This window comes from Lonchura striata, chromosome 5 (genome assembly GCF_046129695.1).
Source record: "Lonchura striata isolate bLonStr1 chromosome 5, bLonStr1.mat, whole genome shotgun sequence".
Classification (NCBI taxonomy): domain Eukaryota; kingdom Metazoa; phylum Chordata; class Aves; order Passeriformes; family Estrildidae; genus Lonchura; species Lonchura striata.
Window position 1 is genome coordinate 58,819,296 of NC_134607.1, and position 20,010 is coordinate 58,839,305.

At 42.9% G+C, this 20,010-nt stretch overlaps 1 protein-coding gene across 1 annotated transcript in view; it reads right to left on the bottom strand.

The window, feature by feature from the left end:
* The window catches only part of SLC2A13 (solute carrier family 2 member 13), a 140,264-nt gene extending 127,198 nt beyond the window's left edge, over positions 1-13,066 (bottom strand). Inside the window, exon 1 of the mRNA XM_021539109.3 lies at positions 12,405-13,066. Within this exon, the coding sequence (XP_021394784.2) occupies positions 12,405-12,951 (547 nt within the window). The 5' untranslated portion in view covers positions 12,952-13,066. The remainder of the gene's footprint in view (positions 1-12,404) is intronic.
* Positions 13,067-20,010: the final 6,944 nt, after the last annotated feature.

Consider the following 20,010-nt stretch of genomic DNA (forward strand, 5'->3'; position numbering starts at 1 on the left):
TCACTACCCAAGTTAGTCACTACCTGCCAAGTTAGTATTATTTATACTTGCATATAGTAAGAAAATAATAAGTAAGTAATAAAATCACAGTATTTTCCCCATAAAATTTTACTATCCATTGCAAAGCACACATGTTGATGACAGGCTTTTGTCAATGAGGTTGGGAATAAACTGCTATAGCAGAATGCTACTCTTCTTGTCACCAAAGATAATCTCCTTAATAACAGAATCCTCCTCCCTAATACCTGTAACTTACTGCATTAATGTAACAGCTAGAAAAGCTTCTCATGGACTATACTTCCAATGCAGTGTGTACTTTCAGCACTTTAAATGTCTGCTGCTCATCATCTTGAGATCTACCTTTCATGTATCCCTAAAGCAATAATAGGTTGAGAAGTGTTTGCTTTACTCTGTCTGCTTTTCACAGCTGTTCTGAGTGTTCTTTGGCTTGTGTTTCTATTAGTTAGCAGTATCAGCCACTAAAAGCAGAAAGAATGGCCCCATGCCCCAAAGCCATTCTTCATATCTTCTGTCCTCCAGAGCACAGCTGCAAAATCTGTTTGAAACACACTAATCCTGAAAATCTGTACACTTGGTTTACAGTATCCTCTTGCATAACTATCTTCAATCTCCTTTTTTCCCACCAAATAAATACAATCAACTCCTAATTAAAATACTCAGCAATATAATTTTATTTCATTACTCAATTCTTTCTGTGCATACACGCACATGTGGGACTCTCCAGATGTCTGCATTCCTTCCCACTTCCCATCGTGGCTGTCTAGAAGGCCAGGATCAGACATTGTTTCTCACCAACACGGGCCAGGAAAGACAAATATGGCAGATGAATTACTGAAGTTCAAATAGCACTTTAGCACTCACACTTCCAGTTCCTCCTTCTATGCACCAGTACAAGGACTGATTTCCCTACCTCCCAGCCTAAATGAAATTCCCTGAAGAAACTTGGGGGGTAAGAAGCCATTGTAGCTACAAAAACTGGAAAACTGACTAGTTTGACTGTAGCAAAGTAGTTCATAACAAGCCTCCATCACACTTAACACACAAGCACAGCTCCATTCCGTGTATCCTATGAAGAGTCTCCAGGAAGAAAAGCAGAATGAATACCAAAGCCTGAGACAGCAGGCTAACAGGCAGCATGGCTTGCCCTCATCCAACCAGCACACTGCCATAGAGACTGATGTCCCAACAACCCATCTGAAACAGTTACACACATAAATCCATACTCAGGGATCAAAGACACAAGGGAACATATGAGCAGAAGCTTTATTAAGTCAGTCAGAAATATGTTAATATTCTAGACAAGGAACACCAGAAAACATGCACACAGTCCCTTAGAAGTTTCACCACTACAAGGTGAATTACTGAGAATTAGCTTCTGAAAGATTAAGCACAACTGTTCTAAAGAGGTGGCTCAGATCCTGCTAAAGATCCAACTGATATTACAGAGGAGGCAGGAACTGCTGGTTTTGAGCTATGAGGAGAAGCCTTCTCTGCACTCTGCATAATAAGCTCGGAGCACTGTTTCCTCCTGTGCAAGGAAACACTCCACATCTAAGAGGATAATGATTAATAGTCCAGATATTACACGGATGTCAGGAAAAGCAATTAACTTTGAATCAGGGAGAGGCCTGCAGACTGACAGAACAGACAGCTTTTGAATGAAGGGAAGGAGTAAGTGGGAACAGAGTAGGCAGAATCAAAGCCAAAACACAAACAGAATCTCTTCTCATTCTAAAGTCACCATCAGAGACACAACAGAAGGTAAAACAAGAAAGCATGACCTAAAAAAATACGCCATGAAACTCCAGTTTTTTCAGAAGCACACAGGCTGATGAACATTATATTATTTTGTGTAGCCCAGCTAGAAAATCTGCAGACTGGGGCCAGGAGCAGAGTGAAGCCCTAAACCTGCAGGATGGCAAGATGCAAAAGGAAATCACATAGATCACATAGGTGCAAACAAATATTGTGTCCTACACAATGTTAGATTTTATGATAAATAGTATCTTCTCATCCAAATTGTCAAAGAACTTAGTAAAGTACATTCCCACTCACTAAAAGAGAAGTTAACATTATTTGTATAATGCTCTACTCAATGTGTGCCCACGTTTCTGTTAAATGCACCGATTAGTTTTTCCAAGAACACACCAGTCAATCATTGCAAGAGGAAGGTTCTGTGCTTTATTTCTCCTCCTAAGAGGAGAAATTGTTGTTTTCCTCCTAAGAACAACACACAGCACAAAACCAGACACAAGTACTAGTTCAAAATATTCTCACAGTTATTGATTTTTTGGGATAAAACATCATGAATGCCTATGTGCAACATTTTAGCCTTTTCCACCTCTATTTTCAGGATCCTGAAATTGCCCAGGTGGCTTTGGATTTCATTTGTACCAAGCTGTTCCAATGTGAATTGGACTGGTGAGGTCAGCAGCACCTATGATTAATGCAGGAGCAGGGAGTCTACCAGGCAAAAGACTTAGCTGAACTCCATAGTGAATAAAACCAGTCTTACCTTTTCCCCTCAGGCAGATTCCCCATTCCTGTGCTGACATAGCTACTACTGACCTCAACAGTTCAATAATCAAGGACCTGTGAACAAATAAAAAAGTCACTTGTATGCAAACATTTGCTGAAGTGCATGCTTAAAGTACACACAGCTTTGGATTTATCCACTATTTCCTCTATGCTCAGCATGCTCCAATTCATCCATTACCACACTGCCTTCCACAGATGTTAGACTCTCCACACTCTCCATCAGAGCTCCAACCAACAATCCTAAAAAAATTAACTAAGCAAATCAGAGAGCGAGTATTAGTGGTGGGTCCCTATGATTTTTATCTCCTTAACCTCATAAACAAAGCTTCCTAGGTAGGCAGTTACAAGCAGAAAAGTAAATTCAAAATAACAGGCAGAGTAGGTGTTCATACAACTAGGAACAGCAAATAAAGCACACTGACTTGAACCTTAAACATACAAAAAATGCCATAAGAATGGGTATTTCTTTCCTACTATCACCTATTGAAAAAAGGAGTACTAAATATGACTTGAGGTCTCTGACTTTGGGATTCTGGTACACCATCCTCTACCAGCTATACAAGAATTTAGACTCCCAGCTCTCCCTGTTCCCACTTGCACTCCAGTAAGATGTTCAAAGAGGCAGTAAAAATATTCTCTGGCTCCAACACCTCATATAGGCCCTGTGCTTGTTATATTTCTAGATTGCTGAAGTTGCTCCAGCCTTCTTGTCATGGCTTTCATCATAATTTAATTATCTACCACTTTTCCTATAAAAATCTCATAAGTACTTTATTAAGTATATTTATTCGCTTCAATAAAGAGGTTTTGTTTCTGAATTTCTTTAGGTACCTTTAAGATAGTAGCTTTTTTCCCCTTTTCATAATGCCTGGTAATATTTACAATTGGAATGTTGACAATTTTTACAGCTGGAATGTGAAACCTATGCTACAACAGCATGAGAAAAAATTGCAACATACTCAGAAGTTCGTTGCCTTCAGCATCGGATCATGTAACACTTCCTTAAAGATGGATTTAACGTTCAAATTATTGGCACCTTCGAGTGGGCCTAAGTTCAAAGTTCTTATCTGGTGAACCAAGAGTAGGAGTGCTGAAACTACAAAAACATACCTAGAGAACTATCCAGTGTTACTAAGAAAGTGAGATTGGTCAAGTCTTTGTAGGGTTCTTGCACAGAAAAGAGAGAATTTCTTATAAGCAAATAGAAATTAAAAGATTCTTCCATTGGCACATGGCAGCAATCAATTCAGTAGATGCTTCTCAGAGCAGCACTCACCAGAACACATTCCCTATTTACAAGGCCATACACCCCACAGCATGGGCAATACAAACTGTGTAACCCCAGGCAGGTTTTTCTGCTCTTTCCAAGTTAGAATGCATGCCCCTGTATTTCCAGAGAAAGGCAGCAAAGTAGAAGAGCTGTGGCTAAACACAAACACATCCTGAATACTTCCAGCTGCTGGAAAACAATCTTTTTCTGAAGTGATTATACGCATAGACACATTAAAACCACAATCACTGGTTTTGCTTCCCTTTCAAGGGAAGCTACAGTACAGAAAACCACATACATGAGGCTTCTAAACAAATAAAAAGGGAAACAAAAGGGCTGTTACTTCTTGTTTCTGCAGGTTAGTGGGCAGAAGCTCCCACTTCTGGGAAAAGGCTTGCAAACTCTTGCCATAGGGCTCCCACTTATGGTACCAAGTTTCTAGAACTATTTTATTTTGTCTAGACTACAAAAATATGGTGATGACAAGGGACTAATTTTAGCTATACATTTTTGTTTATATAGCAGGTTCTCCACCATTTCTGGCATCTCCTGGTTTTGTGTCTATCATCTGGAGATTGACAACCACTTGACTCCTGCCTCAGAAACAACTAAGCATGTAGCTGTCTGTACTTGGCTGGCTGTCCATTAGATTAGAGAGCTCCTCAAAGCCACCACTTGAGAAGAGACTTGTGGAACTTAGATCTTTTCAAATACAGTGTTGAAAAGAGACCAGAAAGTTCTAGAACTGACATCTGAAGCAATTGCCACAGGCCTTCAGGGAGAAGAAAGGGACTCCTTAGTTCTCCCTGAAGACTGCTCAGCCTTGCAGTGTCTAACAGCCCATGTGCTAAAAGCATCAGGTATTCCTGTGGTACTCCACACTGCCTGGAAAAGTTTTTTGGCTGGAAGGTGTCTTGTAACTCAGGAGAGTAGATGAGATTACAAGACACTCAGGTGTCTTGTAATCTCATCTACAGAGAAGTGGGGGAAAACCCCTGAGTGACAACTAAAGAATAAGCCCAAGGTAAAGGCAAAAAGTTGCATTTATCAATAAATATACACTTATTTCTTTTATTTATTAAATTTACACAACTGCTTCAGTGTCTGAGCTCACTAGCACACACCCACATGAAATGATGGCAGAATTCCAAAGAAAGTCAACCCAGGTGCAATCCCTAGGGCACATATGGGGACTTCAAACAAGAATCTGCAATTTGAAAGGGAGGAAGACACAAAAGTAAGTCTGTCCCCAACTGCAGAAGAAGCAGACACCCTTACTGTTCAGCTGAATAAGAAACCAAACCTAGGGAGAGGTGGGAACACAGTGGCCAACCCAATGGCTGAAAGGGTATTGTGGCCCATCCACAGCTAGCTAGATAGGTGGGGAAGGGCTCTGGAGTCACAGTGTGGCATTTTACCTGTGCCAGCAGCATGTCTGGAAGGGACTTGTGAAGGAAGGAGGGACAGACTGTCTGAGCTAAGAAACCTAAGTTCAGTGACTGGGTATATAAACAGCCAAAATAATAAACCACCTATGAAAAAATCCCTTTCAGAAAATGCATTTACTTTGAATAAATCCTTTACTAAACCAGTCTAAATCTGACAACAAGTCAGAGGAAGATCAGAAATGGTAAGAACAGGAATGTGTGCTTTTAAACCTTAATTTCTAGAACTATCATGTGCAAAATAAATTTTAGAAGAGTTTGTACCCAAGTTGCATCAAAGACTTACAGAGTTTAACTAAAATAATCAGATGGCTCCAGACTCATCCAGAGCCATGTTACACAAGATCTCTACAACAGAAATAACAACTGCTTCTCTTGATACTTGTTCACAGGCATAATAATTGCAAAGAAAAGCTCAAAGGCAGAACTCTGCTCTCCTGATGTCCATAAGTCACTGGTTTCAGGCTTCCAGCAGCTCAGTGCAGACCAAGGCTCTTCACAAGCTTCACACCAGAAACACTGATTGTACAGGTCAGATGTGAAAGCCCACTGATGAAGACCCATAAAGCAATTTTGCAAACAAAGCTATCCATCAGGCCCATTATACCTCTGTGGTGTCAACATGCCACACAGCCACAGTTTCTCACATTGAGTCCAACCATCTTAATAGAAATCACCAATTTTCAGGATTTCTGTAGGACTTGCAACCCAAAAGCTTACCATATTTGAATGTAACAATCCTCAAGATTCTTAAAATACTACTTTTAAAAGAAATTAATGTATTTTTAAAAAGGATGTATTCTAAAAAACTCCACTTAAGAGCACACATCTGCTATAATTAATCTTGAAGTCTACTGATAATGAGATAAGGAAAAACATAATTTAAAAGACCTTTTTGTCGCTGTTGAGGCAGGACAGGAATGAAGAGACTCTGACTCAGAAGACTGTAATACTAGAAACTCCGATTTATTCAAAATACATTGCTCTTTTACACAGAGCTTCGCAAGGACCAAATCTATTGGTTCTGAAGTGAAAACAATCCACAGCATTGGTGCAGAGTGCTTGACACACAGTGATAGAACTTAACTATAAACAATGTGAAAAACAAGAGAGATAAAGAATTATTTACATTCTTCTCCAGCTCTTTCCCAGGCGTCTGCCTGGCTAGAAACTCCCAGTTTCTTTCTTTGACTGAATCCGAGACCACCTTTTCAGCACCTCCTTTTCAGCGATTCACATTTTTCATTGCTTCTCAGGTTACAACTGGCAAAGTACAGACCAGTATGCTCAGAACAAAAATTAAGTGCAAGTTCTGACAGTGCACAGTACGAGACAGAAGTGAGCACCTTGAATCTGCTGCTTGGACTGTCCTCCAATATCTCTGACTTGTGCCTCTGCTGACAAGACTGGTGCAAACTTCAGCCAAAAAAGTCACTCAGACCCAAGAGTTTCAGCTGAATGATGATGTCTCTAACATCACAGTAAGTGGATGCCACTGGTCTCCTGTTCCTTTAGCAAACAAAGTATTTTGAAAATAAGCGCACCTACAGTGCCCACATGAATTTTTCAAGGTAAGGAAACATTTGTGTTTCCTTCAAGTTGCCTTTTTATCAGGAGTAGAAGACCATAACTTTAATTTTATGTCAGCTATGAAATGGGTGCTTTCTATTTTTTTCCAGAATAAACAAAGATACTTATAATCCAACAGGGATTATGTTTTAATAGAACAGTTTGACCAAGTACAGGGAAAATTATTTTAGAAAAATTCCCATGTTTTAAAGACAGAAAACAAATACAAAGTTTATGAACTATGGGAATTAATTTCTTTAAGTTAAATAAAAACAATAGCAAAAAAGCCAAAACACCTCCCTTATGACTTTAAAGAGTGTCCAGAAGAATCAAAAATTATTTTAGATATAACTCTGTGTACTTAATATTTTATTCTGAAATGGTCACTAAATATAAGGTAGCAACATCCATGTGCAAATTGCTGATTTTTGTATTATACTATCAGACAAAACAATAATGGAGTCAGTGCTTGTTGATGTGACAGTGAACTGAGCATAGAACTGAGCGTAGTATCCTGTCCAAGGCACACAAAATTAGAGGACTTCAAAAGATACCATTTTTAATCTTAAATTAATCCTGGTACCCTGAAATATTTCAGCTCCAATCAGAAGTTAATGTATCCTTCCAGATGCTTTTGCACAAGAATAGATTAAGCTCTTAAAATACAAAGATTGAATCTTGAGCACACACAGTAATGTCAGTACCTTTAGATCCTGGAAGCTTGGGTGACCATCTGTGGGCAGTGACAGCACAAGAACCAATTGCAACAACCCATCCATCCCTACTGCCAGCTTATACTTACAAACCACTGTCTCCAGAGGTAAAAATAGCCTACGTACCTCTGGACTGAAAATTACAAGCATCTGTCAGAAGCAGCACAGCATATTTGGGGTTGAAGGTGACTCCAAGATGTACCAAGGTGTAAACTCCTTTAAAAAACAGCTAGTGAACACTCAGTTACAAAAACAGACTGAAGCTTCAGAGCTTCCCATATCGGGTTGCTGAGGGAGGATGAGAAGATTAATCTGGTTCTCCAAGATAAAAATACACTGAAAAATACATGAAAACGCTCAGTTGTATTAAAAAAAAAAAAAAAAAAAAAAAAGTAGTAATAAAAACTAGCACACATATCCTAATCTTTCATAAGCAACATGTCATACCAGTTATTTTCTAGTATTTCCAAGCATTATCTAGTAGTCCAAATTATATGGCAGACCTTTATTTAACCACTTCAACTATCATACAGAGTTTGTACTACATGATGCAAGTCCTTTGGATAAATTTGGTTATTTTTGTCATTTGGCATTGAACCTTATTGTCAAAAGAAGCCAGCCCCACCAGGGGAGCCACAACCATATGCCAGAACTTTTCACTCCTGCCTAATTCTGTGTACAGTCTTGTTTCCTCTGCTCAGAAAATGACCTACTTATGTAGTGAAAAGATGCTACCAGGAGCACTACATATGCCAGATTCAAATATAGCCTTAAAAAAAATACTACAGACATTTTGAGCACAAAGCAAGCACTGTAGGCTTGCATTGAAGAAGAAACCTCATGTATGAAAGACAGGAGTAAAGCAGAAGATAAGGCACTAACCAAGCAGGTCCCCATTGCACTGCAGACTCAGTAAAATACACATACTATAATCCTAACTCTGTTTTCATGAGAGCTTGGGTGATATGTGCATTAAGTAAAGTCTAAGCCACACATTCAGCAAGAAAACAAAACCCTGAAAGGCTGATCATTAAATGAGCACCATTCATTCTGCATGCCAAACAAGACAGGAGTATCTAATTATCCAGCTAATGACTGTACATCAAGAGAGAGATCAGTTATGGAGGAGCAAGCTTAATGCTGTCACTTCCTGAACTCTGCTCAAACTGCTTTCCTTCCACAGGTGTTATCTAAGGGTTCTTGAAAAAGTAACCTGAACAGCTCACTACCTGAAGCACCATGCCAACACCCACCTACACCAGCTGTAAGCTTAAAACCTGCAGCATCCCCAGATGACAGAAAGATAAACAACTCCCATTGCAGACAGATGAGCTGTTAGCAAACCATGGCCAATGGGTTCAGGCAAATTAGGACATTGGACTGATCACAACCTAAGAAAGAAGTGATTTTGCAAACATGTCTGTTTATTTTTATCCTTTCTAGTCTCTGCTGGTTTAGCCCCAGTGATTTCTGTTCCCACTCTTTGCCTTCCTTCTCAAGACAGCAAGTTTTCAGTAGAAATAATTCTCATCTCCAGTCATGCCCTGTTTTTGCTTTTATATTTCAGTTCTGGCCTAACCACAGGCTTTGGGACAGACCAAATACAAGCCAAGTGAAGAACCTGGCTTTCCTGTCAAGCACAATAGCCAAACTACAGTAGCCAAGACAACAGGAGGAGGCCTTCACCATTATCAGATGCCAAAGGTCCAAACACATATTGTACCAATGACTTCTTTACCTAGCTAAGCTCATACTAAGTGTTACCAAGCACATGCAATTCAATTTCCTAAATGTTTGGATTTTGCCCCCATTTTCTGTAATGAGTATCTGTCCAAGTGTTGCATTCCTGACATGTGGCTCAGGCAAATTCCTAAAGAGTCCAGGACACCAGATATGTTTGGAAATGGGCATGTGGGAAGGAATAATGGCCATAACCTTGTTTTTAAGCCATTTAGCCTGGACCTGACATGAACTATGTATTTAAAAATTCAGATCTGAAAAGATCTAAGGATATTCTAAGTTCATACTCAACATGTTTTCCCTTTTTATGCATTCTCTATATTTTGTATTAATACTGAGGGGAAGAAGGGCAGAAAGGGAACATAACTGCTTCCACCATAAAAAATCTATTCAACATTTACAACAAAAGAGGATTTAGCCTTGTCCTTGAGAGAAAGTTTTTATTTCCAGAAACATCTCATTCTGTAATGGCTGTAGAAAAAGGACAAATTTTCCATTTCAAAAAAGCTCTAAGGAAAATGGTAAAAAATGGACAAGACAGACAAATGAGAGAAGTTCCTCATTTCAGTGTATATCCTCTGGTTTTCATCCTTGAAAGTTTAACTTTATTCCTTTATAAATCACAGTCATAGCCATTTTCTCACACAGACAAAATTAACACTGATCTACCCGGCAAGCAGCAAGGGCAGAAGGAACATCACCACATCTGCTCTTACAGCACCACAGTACTGATCATAACACAGTAATTCACTTAGTAAATGCAAAAAACTCCACATGTATCTGGAGTAGATGTCTTGATGGGCAATTTGCAGAGAGCTACAGGAAAGAAACCTAAGAAATGTATAAAATTATGCACAATTAAGAATTTTTTACTGGCTTTCAGGTAGAAAAGCATTCATAACACAACACCACTGCACCCTCATATTTTAGCAGTTTGTATTATCGCTGGAGTGTCACGTTACTGAATAGATTTCTCATACCAACACTCGAAGCTCTGGCTTAGTTTGGGCAGTAAAATGATAGTCAGAAGTCTCAGAAATGAAAGGGAAGAAAAACTTCCACCAATTCCTAATGCCTTCATTAAATTATCCAGGCTCCCTCTGGTGGGGGATTTAATGTAGAGACTGTTCCAGCTTGCTATATGAGAATAGCTCTGAACCACAAGAGGTTTTTTCTTTTGTAAAACAAACCGTGTTACAATTGGACTCTGCAATTCCTGAAGTCTCTTATCATGCTTCAGTCACAGCAATCTCAGGTAAAGCTTTGTTTCTGGCCCTGAGCTTCATCACATAAAGAAAGGCAATAAGTGATTAAAAAAAAAAAAAAAAAAACCAGAAAACATCACATTTTTAAAACACAAATTATTGTCTTTGTGCTCCAAAATCCTCAGAACATTTCTCATTTCAGCTCTCCAGAGTCCCAGCAGAACCACCACCTCTGCCCCTGATGTGGATAGAAGCCAAAGAGAGATCACTCTCCCCAGTGCACACAAGAGATCTAGGGCTCCTAGTTTTCATTTTTGGTTATATATTGATTATATGAAGTCCCAGGTCTCATATCTCTCCAACAACTCGAATATCATTTATTTGCACTACTGTCAGACAATACCAATATGCATATGTATCTCTCTACAAAATACCCACAAACAGGATTCAAACAAACCATCCATCCATTTCATTTCTCTACAGACCCTGAAGTTGTCATTGTAACCAGTTACAGTAAAGGAACATGACAAGCTTTACAAATACAAAAAGACATCACATTTGGTACTTCTGGTATCTAGTACTAAATATATGTACTACATATTGCCATCAAAATTCCTGTTATGTGTGCAATCTCATAGTCAAATTCAGTTTTGCTTCCTGAACTTCATGACTAATATTATCACCATTCTGCAGTCTGAAGTCTTGATAAAACAAAAAACATGCAGAAAGATAGCATTCAAAACCCATCCAACGGAGGTAGGAAAACTGCAACCGATGTTGCTGTATGGGAAAACCAGCATGAGCCCTTTCATTGAAGGAGACAATTTTATTTCTGACAGCCCTTATGACTCACTAACTTTTCTTCCTTAATAAGGCCAGGATTTGCATCAGAGAAAGTGTGTCTATAACAAGCCCGAGGACTCAAAAAATTATCCAATGGCTAAGAAACATAACTTTGCCATACAGACGAAAACAATTTTAGTTCTCAATTTGTTCTTGTGCTTTCAGTTAGAAAGGGATGCAAGATTATACCTACTATAGTCCAAGAATTCTGATTAGCCTCATACAGTCCATCTAAGATTATGAGTATAATTCAATTACTGACAGATAGGATGACAGCTGAAGCTGAAGAGCAACCCAAGCTTGAGGGCTATTTAGGATACAGTCTCATAGGTCAGAGAAAACAGTCCTCATCACTGCAAATTCCTTGGGACAACTACAAAGTTTTACGAGAACCCACTGCTTGCAACCCATATAGGAAGGCAAATAAAGAGCAGCAATTCACGTTCAGTATATCATTAATGAAATCCAAAGCCTTCCAAAGCAAGCGTTAACTTATTCAGACCAGGGAGATTACCACCTCATTTTGCCCCAGAGGCATTCCTTTAGTGCCCAAGTAAAGCTATGCGGCGAACCTGTAGAGAGGTGTTAACTACCAGTAGTAGAGTTCAGAAAGACAGGCGTGATCTCCTCGCTCCTGACTTCCCAAACCCCCTCAAATGCAAAGCCTGCGGCGTGCGGGGTTGACACTGACAGACCACCCTAAACATGAAACCGCGGAAAGGATACGAGACCATTCTCCTCGTACAAATACAACTCCCCCAGCAACGGGGCAGGACTACACCACCTGTGATAAAATCGAAGAGGGCAAGCACACACACTGCACTGCGATGCCATGGGACACCCGCCCCGGACCTCGCTCAGCCAAGTGTTCCCCTCGCCAGCTCCCCGACCTCGGGCACTCCGAGACTACTTCGCCTTCTGCTTCACCGCAAAGGGTTTGCGGGCGTGCAGGGACGGGCGATTCCCGGCTCGGTTAAACCTGTCCGGGGGAGCGCTGCTCCCGCCGGGCAAGAGCCGGGTCCCCGCGGGAGAGGGGCGGGCGGGGCGGTGCGGCACTCACCGATGCCCAGCCCCACCACCACGCGTCCCGCCAGCAGCGTCTCCTTGTCGCGGGCGGCGGCCAGCACGCCGGACCCCGCCGTGAAGAGGCCGCTGGCCAGCAGGATGCAGGGCCGGCGGCCGCACAGCCCGTTCAGGACGCCGCCGGCCAGGGCGGACAGGGCGGCGGCGCCCACCGTGCTGGAGACGAGCAGCTCCTGCCAGAGCGCGTCCAGGTTGAGCTCCCTCTTGAGGAGGAGCAGCGCCCCCGACACCACGCCGGTGTCGTAGCCGAAGAGGAAACCCCCCAGGGCGGAGAAGACCGACACCACGTAGACGAAGCCGGGGGTCTCGTCCTGCTGGAACTGGCGCCGCGCCGCCCGCTCCAGCTCTCCGCCCGACGCCGCGCTGTTGAGGCTGGAACAGGACTCGGCGGCGATGAGGCTCCGCTCGCCCGCCGCCGCGCCCGAGCCGGCGGACCCGTCCGCCTGCCGCCGCCTCTTCTCGCCCATCAGGTTGCTCAGGCTCCGCAGCGTGTACTCCACATTATCGCTGGCCTTGCGGGACATGGGACGGCCGCGGCGGCTCCCGCCCCGACCGGGGGAGGGCAGGGGGCTGAGGCGGGCGGCTCCCGGGCTACTCAGACTAGGGCGGCGGGGCTGCCGCTGCTGCCGACGCTGCCCGTCCTCAGCGCGCCCGCCCCTCCCGGGCCGCGCTCAGCTGGGTCGCATCGTCCCCCCGCCGCCGGGCGGACTTGAGGGGAAGTTGCCGCCGCTCCCAGCGCCCGGGCGGAGCTGGAGGCGGAGGCAGGCGGGGACAGCGCCGAGCGCGGCCCGGCGGGCGCAGGGGCGGGCTCGGCCGCCCCCCCGCCGTTCGCGGAACGGAGCAGGCGCGGCCGGAGCGCCTGCGCACGGGGCGTCCCCGCCGCGCTCAGTGGCGGGCGCCGGGGCTGGTGGTGTGCGCTGGGGCCGGGAAGGAAGTCGGGGTGGAAGCCGGGAAGGAAGCTCTGGGCGGGTGGGCGCCACGCAAGCCCGGGGGCCGGTCCCCGAGCCCGCGGAGCTGTTCCCGCTGGCAGCCCCCGTCTGCATGAGGTGCAGGGGGCCGCCGGCCGGGGCTGCCCGCCTGCGCGCTGCGCGGTGTCCGCGCTGCCTGGGGAGCGCTGTCCGGGTGCCAGGCACGCGTAAGGATCGCAGTTGATTTAATAACTGGATCGCTTGAACGGAGACAGCGTTCCGCGTCCGCGTTTGTCGTTTTCTGCAGCACTGGGTGACGCTGGCTTGCTGCCGAGCACGGAAGTAGCAGATTTTCACTGCTGGGATCTCCCGGCTCTCTTTGTCCAAGCTCAGTTGCGGGGTTTCAGATCGTTAGCGTCGATTGATACTGTCCCGACCTCCCCTGCTCTCCCTCTTTTCAGGACGTTGAACAGGAAGGGCCCTGGGGCTGCACAGCTCCAAAAAGCCCTGATGGCTTTGCAGTCCCTGGCTGTCGCTGCGGGGGCTCTGAGCGAGCCCGCCCCCGTCCCTGCCAGCTGTACCGGGAGCTGGAGCCGGCGCTGCGCTGCCACCACAGAGCGTGGCGAGAGCGCTGGAACAAGCTGCCCAGGGACGTCTCGCTCCCTGGAGACGCTGAAAGCCCACCTGGACGTGTTCCTCTGTAACCTGCTCTAGGTAACCCTTGAATGATCTCCAGAGGACCCTCCCAACCCTAACAATTTTGTGATTCTGTTACAAAAAAAAAAAAAAAAAAAAAAAAAAAAAAAAAAAAAAAGGAAATTTCCAGCAGTTGTTCAGAGGGGGACAGATTTCTTACCATGTACAAGCAGAGTTTGGAGCTTGTTTTCGTGTTTGTGCTTGAGGTAGAGCATCGTGTTTTACTAATTCCACCTTTAAACAGTCTTTTTGGGGATTTTTCTGCCGGGATGCAGAGCCTGGCGGATCCTGTCAGCAGGTAGAGGTGTCCAGCTCCATGAGGACCCAGGCAAGCTCTGCTGCTAGTGTGCATTGAAGGTCCTTCCAGATGCAATGCATTTTTGGGGAAAAGGATACGCCATAATATCACATAATTCGTACTTCTTGTATATTGGCATGTATATGGATAAAACAAAATTTTCCTTCTGACTTAACTGTCTTCTGTAGAGATTCTTATAATGAGGCCAGCCAGTACCCAGAGAATTTTGGTAATTAACTGTATCAGTTAGCAGCCCACACCTTCTGAGCAGTACTAGTCACAGCCATGTGAATTTACAAATTAGAAGAGGGAGCAAAGTCCAACATGGCCAGCTGCACATAGCCTATTTGGTGGTTTGCCTCTGCCTCAAAGCAAGCTGTGACATACTAATGCTGGTCCAGATAATATCAACTTAATAAAATAGTGAGCTGTAGTTACTAAAATGAATTATAATAACGGTATAATGATGTCTATATAGGTAATCCAGTTAGAGACACATGTGGTGGTGGATTTCTAGATACTATAGGTGAGCTTGCATGTTTGAGCATGGGAGAAGACTGAACTAGATAATAATTAAATGCATGTTAACATTCAGTTATTTTTAGTCAATATTTGGGTAACAGGGTATGATTGGCACCGGCCATTCCTTATTTTGATAAAGACCAATAGGGGCCAAGCCAGTACTAAAGCCAAGAAACAGTTCCAGGTTCTAGCATCAGGAATGAAGTTATCACAGGATCACAGAATGTGCTGAGTTTGGAGGGACCCACCAGGATCATGAAGCCCAGCTCCGAGCCCTGCATGGCACCATTCCCAAGAGTCACACTGTTTGCCTAAGAGCATTGTCCCAGCACTTCTAGAACTCTGTCAGGCTGGCACTGTGACCACTGCCCTGGGGAGCTTGTTCCAATGCCCAACCACCCTCTGGATGAAGAACCCTTTCCTAATACTGAACCAAAACATCCCCCCAGCACAACTTCAGGTCAATCCCTTAGGTCCTGTCACTGTCACCACAGAGAGGAGATCTGTGTCTGTCCCTCCTCTTCCCCTCATCAGGAAGTTGTAACTGCAGTGAGGTCTCCTCCAGGCTGAACAGACCAAGTGACCTCAGCCATTCCTTATACAGCTTCTCCTCAAGGCCCTTCACCATCTTTGGGTACTCTCTAATAGTTTAATGTCTTTTTTTATATTGTAGTGCCCAAAACTGCCCCCAACACTCGAGATGAAGCCACCCCAGTGCAGAGCAGGACAAACCTCTTCCTTGCCCAGCTGGCAATGCTGTGCCTGATGCCCTCAGGACACAGGTGGCCCACCTGGCTGCCAAGGCAGTGCTGACTCATGTTCAACTTTCCATTGACCAGGACCCCCAGGTCCTTTTCTGTAGCACTGCTCTCCAGTCTCATTCTCCAGTCTGTCCACACATCCGGGGTTGCACCACCCAAGATGCAGAATCTGGCACTTCCCCTGGTTGAACTGCTGAATCCTGGACCCTGGTTGAACTGCTGAATCCTGGACATTTTGTCCAAAAGGATACTATGAGAGACAGTATCAAAAACTTTACTGAAATCCAAAAAGATTACATCAACCATTTTCCCTTGATCAAATAGGTGGGCTACCAGGAACTGTCCCCTCAGGCCCAGTGGCTCTCCATGAGCAGACTGGCTTACATTTCTACAGCACAAGCAGGAGAGAAGCTGTAATCTTCCAGAAGTCTCCAGACTTGCCTGACAAGCATAACATTCACTAGTTTTTTTTATGTAAGCCCCAAATAAAAATGTGGGACAGAGTGCATGAAACAGAAAACATTCACACCAACTCCCTAGCCAGATAGAAGGAATGCTTTTACAGAATACTGTCACAACAGCTGGCTGTCACAAAAACAACCTGTCTTTTTAATAGCCACAGCAGATGCTGGAGGCATTCTGTATGTTGCAGTTAATAGAAACTCAAGAGAGCTAACAAAAAGCCTTTATTTTTTTCAATTGATGGCCCAACACAAGTACAAACAGACATAATTTCTCATCAGATCATGCTGTCAAGCTTCTCTCTTAAAAGGATTCCCTGAAGAAAGACAACAAAAAGTTGGGCTTTGAGATGCATTACACTGAAGACTGACTTCATAAGAAAGATGGAGGATTTGTTTGGTTTGTAGATTTTCATCATTGTGATCATCTCTCTATACTACTGCATTTCATTATAAAAGCTGACTTATTTCACATTAATTCAAAATGCAGTAGATATGATCAGTAACCTAAGACAGGGCATCAGATTCAAATAAGAATTTGAGTGGATTTTAGGTATCATGTTATGCTTTCAAGAGATTGAATATTTAATTGAAACACTGTTTAGATTCACAGCACTGTCTCATTGTCTCCTTTAAGGTGTGTTTGCACAATTGTTTGCTGGGATGTTGTGAAGTAGATCAAAGAACTTGTCCAGCTTTCAAAAACTCAAAGTTTTGTGTTTCATAGAGAGCAAGAATAATCACAGGATTTTACTGCTTTTATGTTGTTGATACATGGCATACATCAGAAAATGTCTTCCAGAAAATTACCATGGACTTTGTACATGTGCCCAGAACTCTGCCAGACCAGAACAGGGGAGTTAGCTCCTGTCTTTGCAGACACTCAGAAGTAGCTGGATGAGTGCTGAAATCTCCTGGTGACTTCAGGCCAGCCAAGATTTACAGAGAGATGCTGTAGGTCTGTTGATAGCCTGGTGGTCAGTAGCCTCACCCAGCAAGCAGGAGGCCAGATTAATGGATTTGATTCAGCACAGGACTCAGGACCCAGGAAATCTCTTTCTCACCTCTCAAAGAGATTATAGGTTCAATAGAGAAAAGATGGATTCTTAAGGGAAATTTGGTTGATGTGCAGACAACAATGTAAGAGCCAGGGGGCTAGACAGACAGTGAGGCAGAAAAGGTGTGATTCTGTGGCAAAAGAAGGTCAACTTTATCAATGATGGTTATATTATTTGCCTAAAACTAGTTTCACCAAAAAAAAAAAAAAAAAGAGTAATACAAGGAGCAAATCCTCAAACCAAGAATTCTTCCCATCTCAGTTGGTGCTGTGGGGGTGGGCATGAGGTCTTTAGCTTCATGTGGCTTTCAGCAATACAGTGTCCTACCCCCTTTGTTTTTAGGTTCGTGAACAAATTTCTTATTTGTTACTGTTATGAGTTGCTATATGAGTTGAGAAATGCTACTGTGCTGGGCTGAGTGAAATCCCATAGATGCATATGCAAAAAAAAATCTGCAAATGCAGTTTATAACAGCAGCTTATATAATGTCTGAAACCTTGGAAAAGCAATGACAGAACCTTTTCTTACAAGTTAAATTTGCTTGTAGTCTCAAGGTTCAGAAACCTTTTCTGTACACAGAATTTTACATTATCAATGTGCCATGGTGGGGTACAACTTTTTACTGAAGTATTTCTTCCTCTGAGAACACACAAACCCTGACCCATGATCACACCACTTTGTTGAGTTTGCATACATGTATGGGTAACAATGTTGAGACTGTAAGGATTTCTCTAAAAGAGAAAAACAAGATCTGAAAATAGGAGTTTAGAAACTATCTGAAATAAGCAGGGCATTGCTATAAGACTTCCTTTTGTTCCAAACTTCATCTTACTACAATGTTTTTTGGTCTCTTTGGAAAGAAGACACTTCAAGATATATTCTATAGTGTCCTTCTCCAGCCATTTTCTCTATCTTGACAGAGTCATTCATTTATCTGAATGTGCTATCTCTGAGCTCTCAATACAGTTTAGTTGTTTGTAATCCTTCCAGTGTTTGATTTGGGTTTTCATTTACAGATCCTGATTAGATTCTTCTCCAATATCTCAATAGAAGTAGCCTCTCATATACACAACCTCTCAGTGACTGGATGTTGCTATATAGTACTTCTATTCCTGAGTGTCCTGGTCTGCAGTGAGACTATTTTAGCCTGTTATTTACCTTCTACTGCAGTTATCTGAAACTGTAAACTGGGACATCACTATTGACCTTCTCTGTAAAATCCTTTCAAAATGAAAGTAGCATCATTTATTAATAAGGAACGTGCTGTCCATGCATTTAATCCTACTGGTCAAGTGTTAAGAGATAAATTGCTTAAAAAGTAGGAAGAGTTGCAGCCTTAGCACTGGAGAAGGGTATGGATGATAGCTGATGGCAGAAAGAAGCTGACAAACTGGGAGATGAAGCATTCTTTGCCTGACAGACTGGCAGCAGTACAGCTAAGTTTGCTAAGACGTCACATCACAGGCTGTTTCAATCCCAGGTAACCTTACCAGAGTAATCATCTGGGCTCACATTTTGCATAATTTCACTCTCTTTCTTTCTATAAATATGAATTCCAGCAAACCCACTTCAGTTCTATTGAAAATGCAATTGTAAGAAACACATTTTTCAAATTCTATTTTTAAAATCTAAAACTTTTTTATGCTTTAGAGCAGGGACTCAGTTTTTGGCAGGAGAAGAGTTCCTTTCTGGCTTTCCTTTCGCTGTCAAAAGGAAGATCTAACAAGATTTGATTGAAACACAGTCTCTGGTACAGGCAGCAGCAACACATGTGAAAACGTGCTGCTAAATTCAGTGTGCCCCAATGGTTGCATCTGTGGCCATGAAATAGAGAACTGTGCACTGACCTCTGTGCAGGTGTCCAGGTGTGAGGGTCAGGCTACACATTTAAATGCATTGCTCTAAAATTTAGGGCCCAGCACATCCTAAAAGCCAGTGGCAGTGCAAAATGGGGAGTGGGGTGGAGGGGGATGTAGACTTTTATCATTGCACAATTTGTATTTTTTACATTTGTGTACTTGCAAAGATGCTTTGCCAGTTTACAATCCTTATGAAGTCATTATTACCCTGTGAAAGTTATAATTATTTAGTTACAACGCCTGGCAACATGAAAATCAAGGACTTGGCACAACACTACCCATGAGATTCCAGCAATACCAGGAATGCTCTTCATACACTGTATATTCAAACTGATGTATGCCAACACAGAGCTGTTTGTCTGCCAAACAGAAACCTCCTCAATGCTGCAGGTAAGCCCAGAACAACAACAGGCCATCTCTCAGTCAGTTCAGACTTCTGGAATCAGAGTAATGTTCTATTCCAGCACACACCTAGCATCTGGTGTACATGGAAGACATATACAGGAAGAAGAGAGCTACATGCAGACCCATTAAGTTTGGTCCAAACCTCCTTCATTCTATTGTTCACTAAACAAATTTTATTTATGAGAGTCCATTTCTGTAAAAGGTGGACAGTACTTCTAAACCAAATCCTTCCATGGATTATATACATCAGTTGTCTATTCTTTAATGAAAAATAAATCAGAAAGGCTTTCAGGCTTATTTATGACTAAATACTATTCTCCATCCCTGGAAAAGTAGCATCTGACCTGGCATGAATTCGCTACTTTATAAACTCTAACCTCATCAATGCAAAATATTTCCATCAAATTGAAGTTCCAAGAACTTCCTATAAGCTGCAAGTTAAAAGCTGGCTTTGCAGTCAGCCCTGATACTGCATTGCCTCAGAGCAGGACACTGTACAGAAGTGCCTTTTTCGAGTTTGCAAATGGAACTGGAATCAGACCAGGAAGAATCCAGTTACTGATTCATTAAGTTGGTTGACCCTTTGGATCTGACAGACTATGAATCCATCAAAAT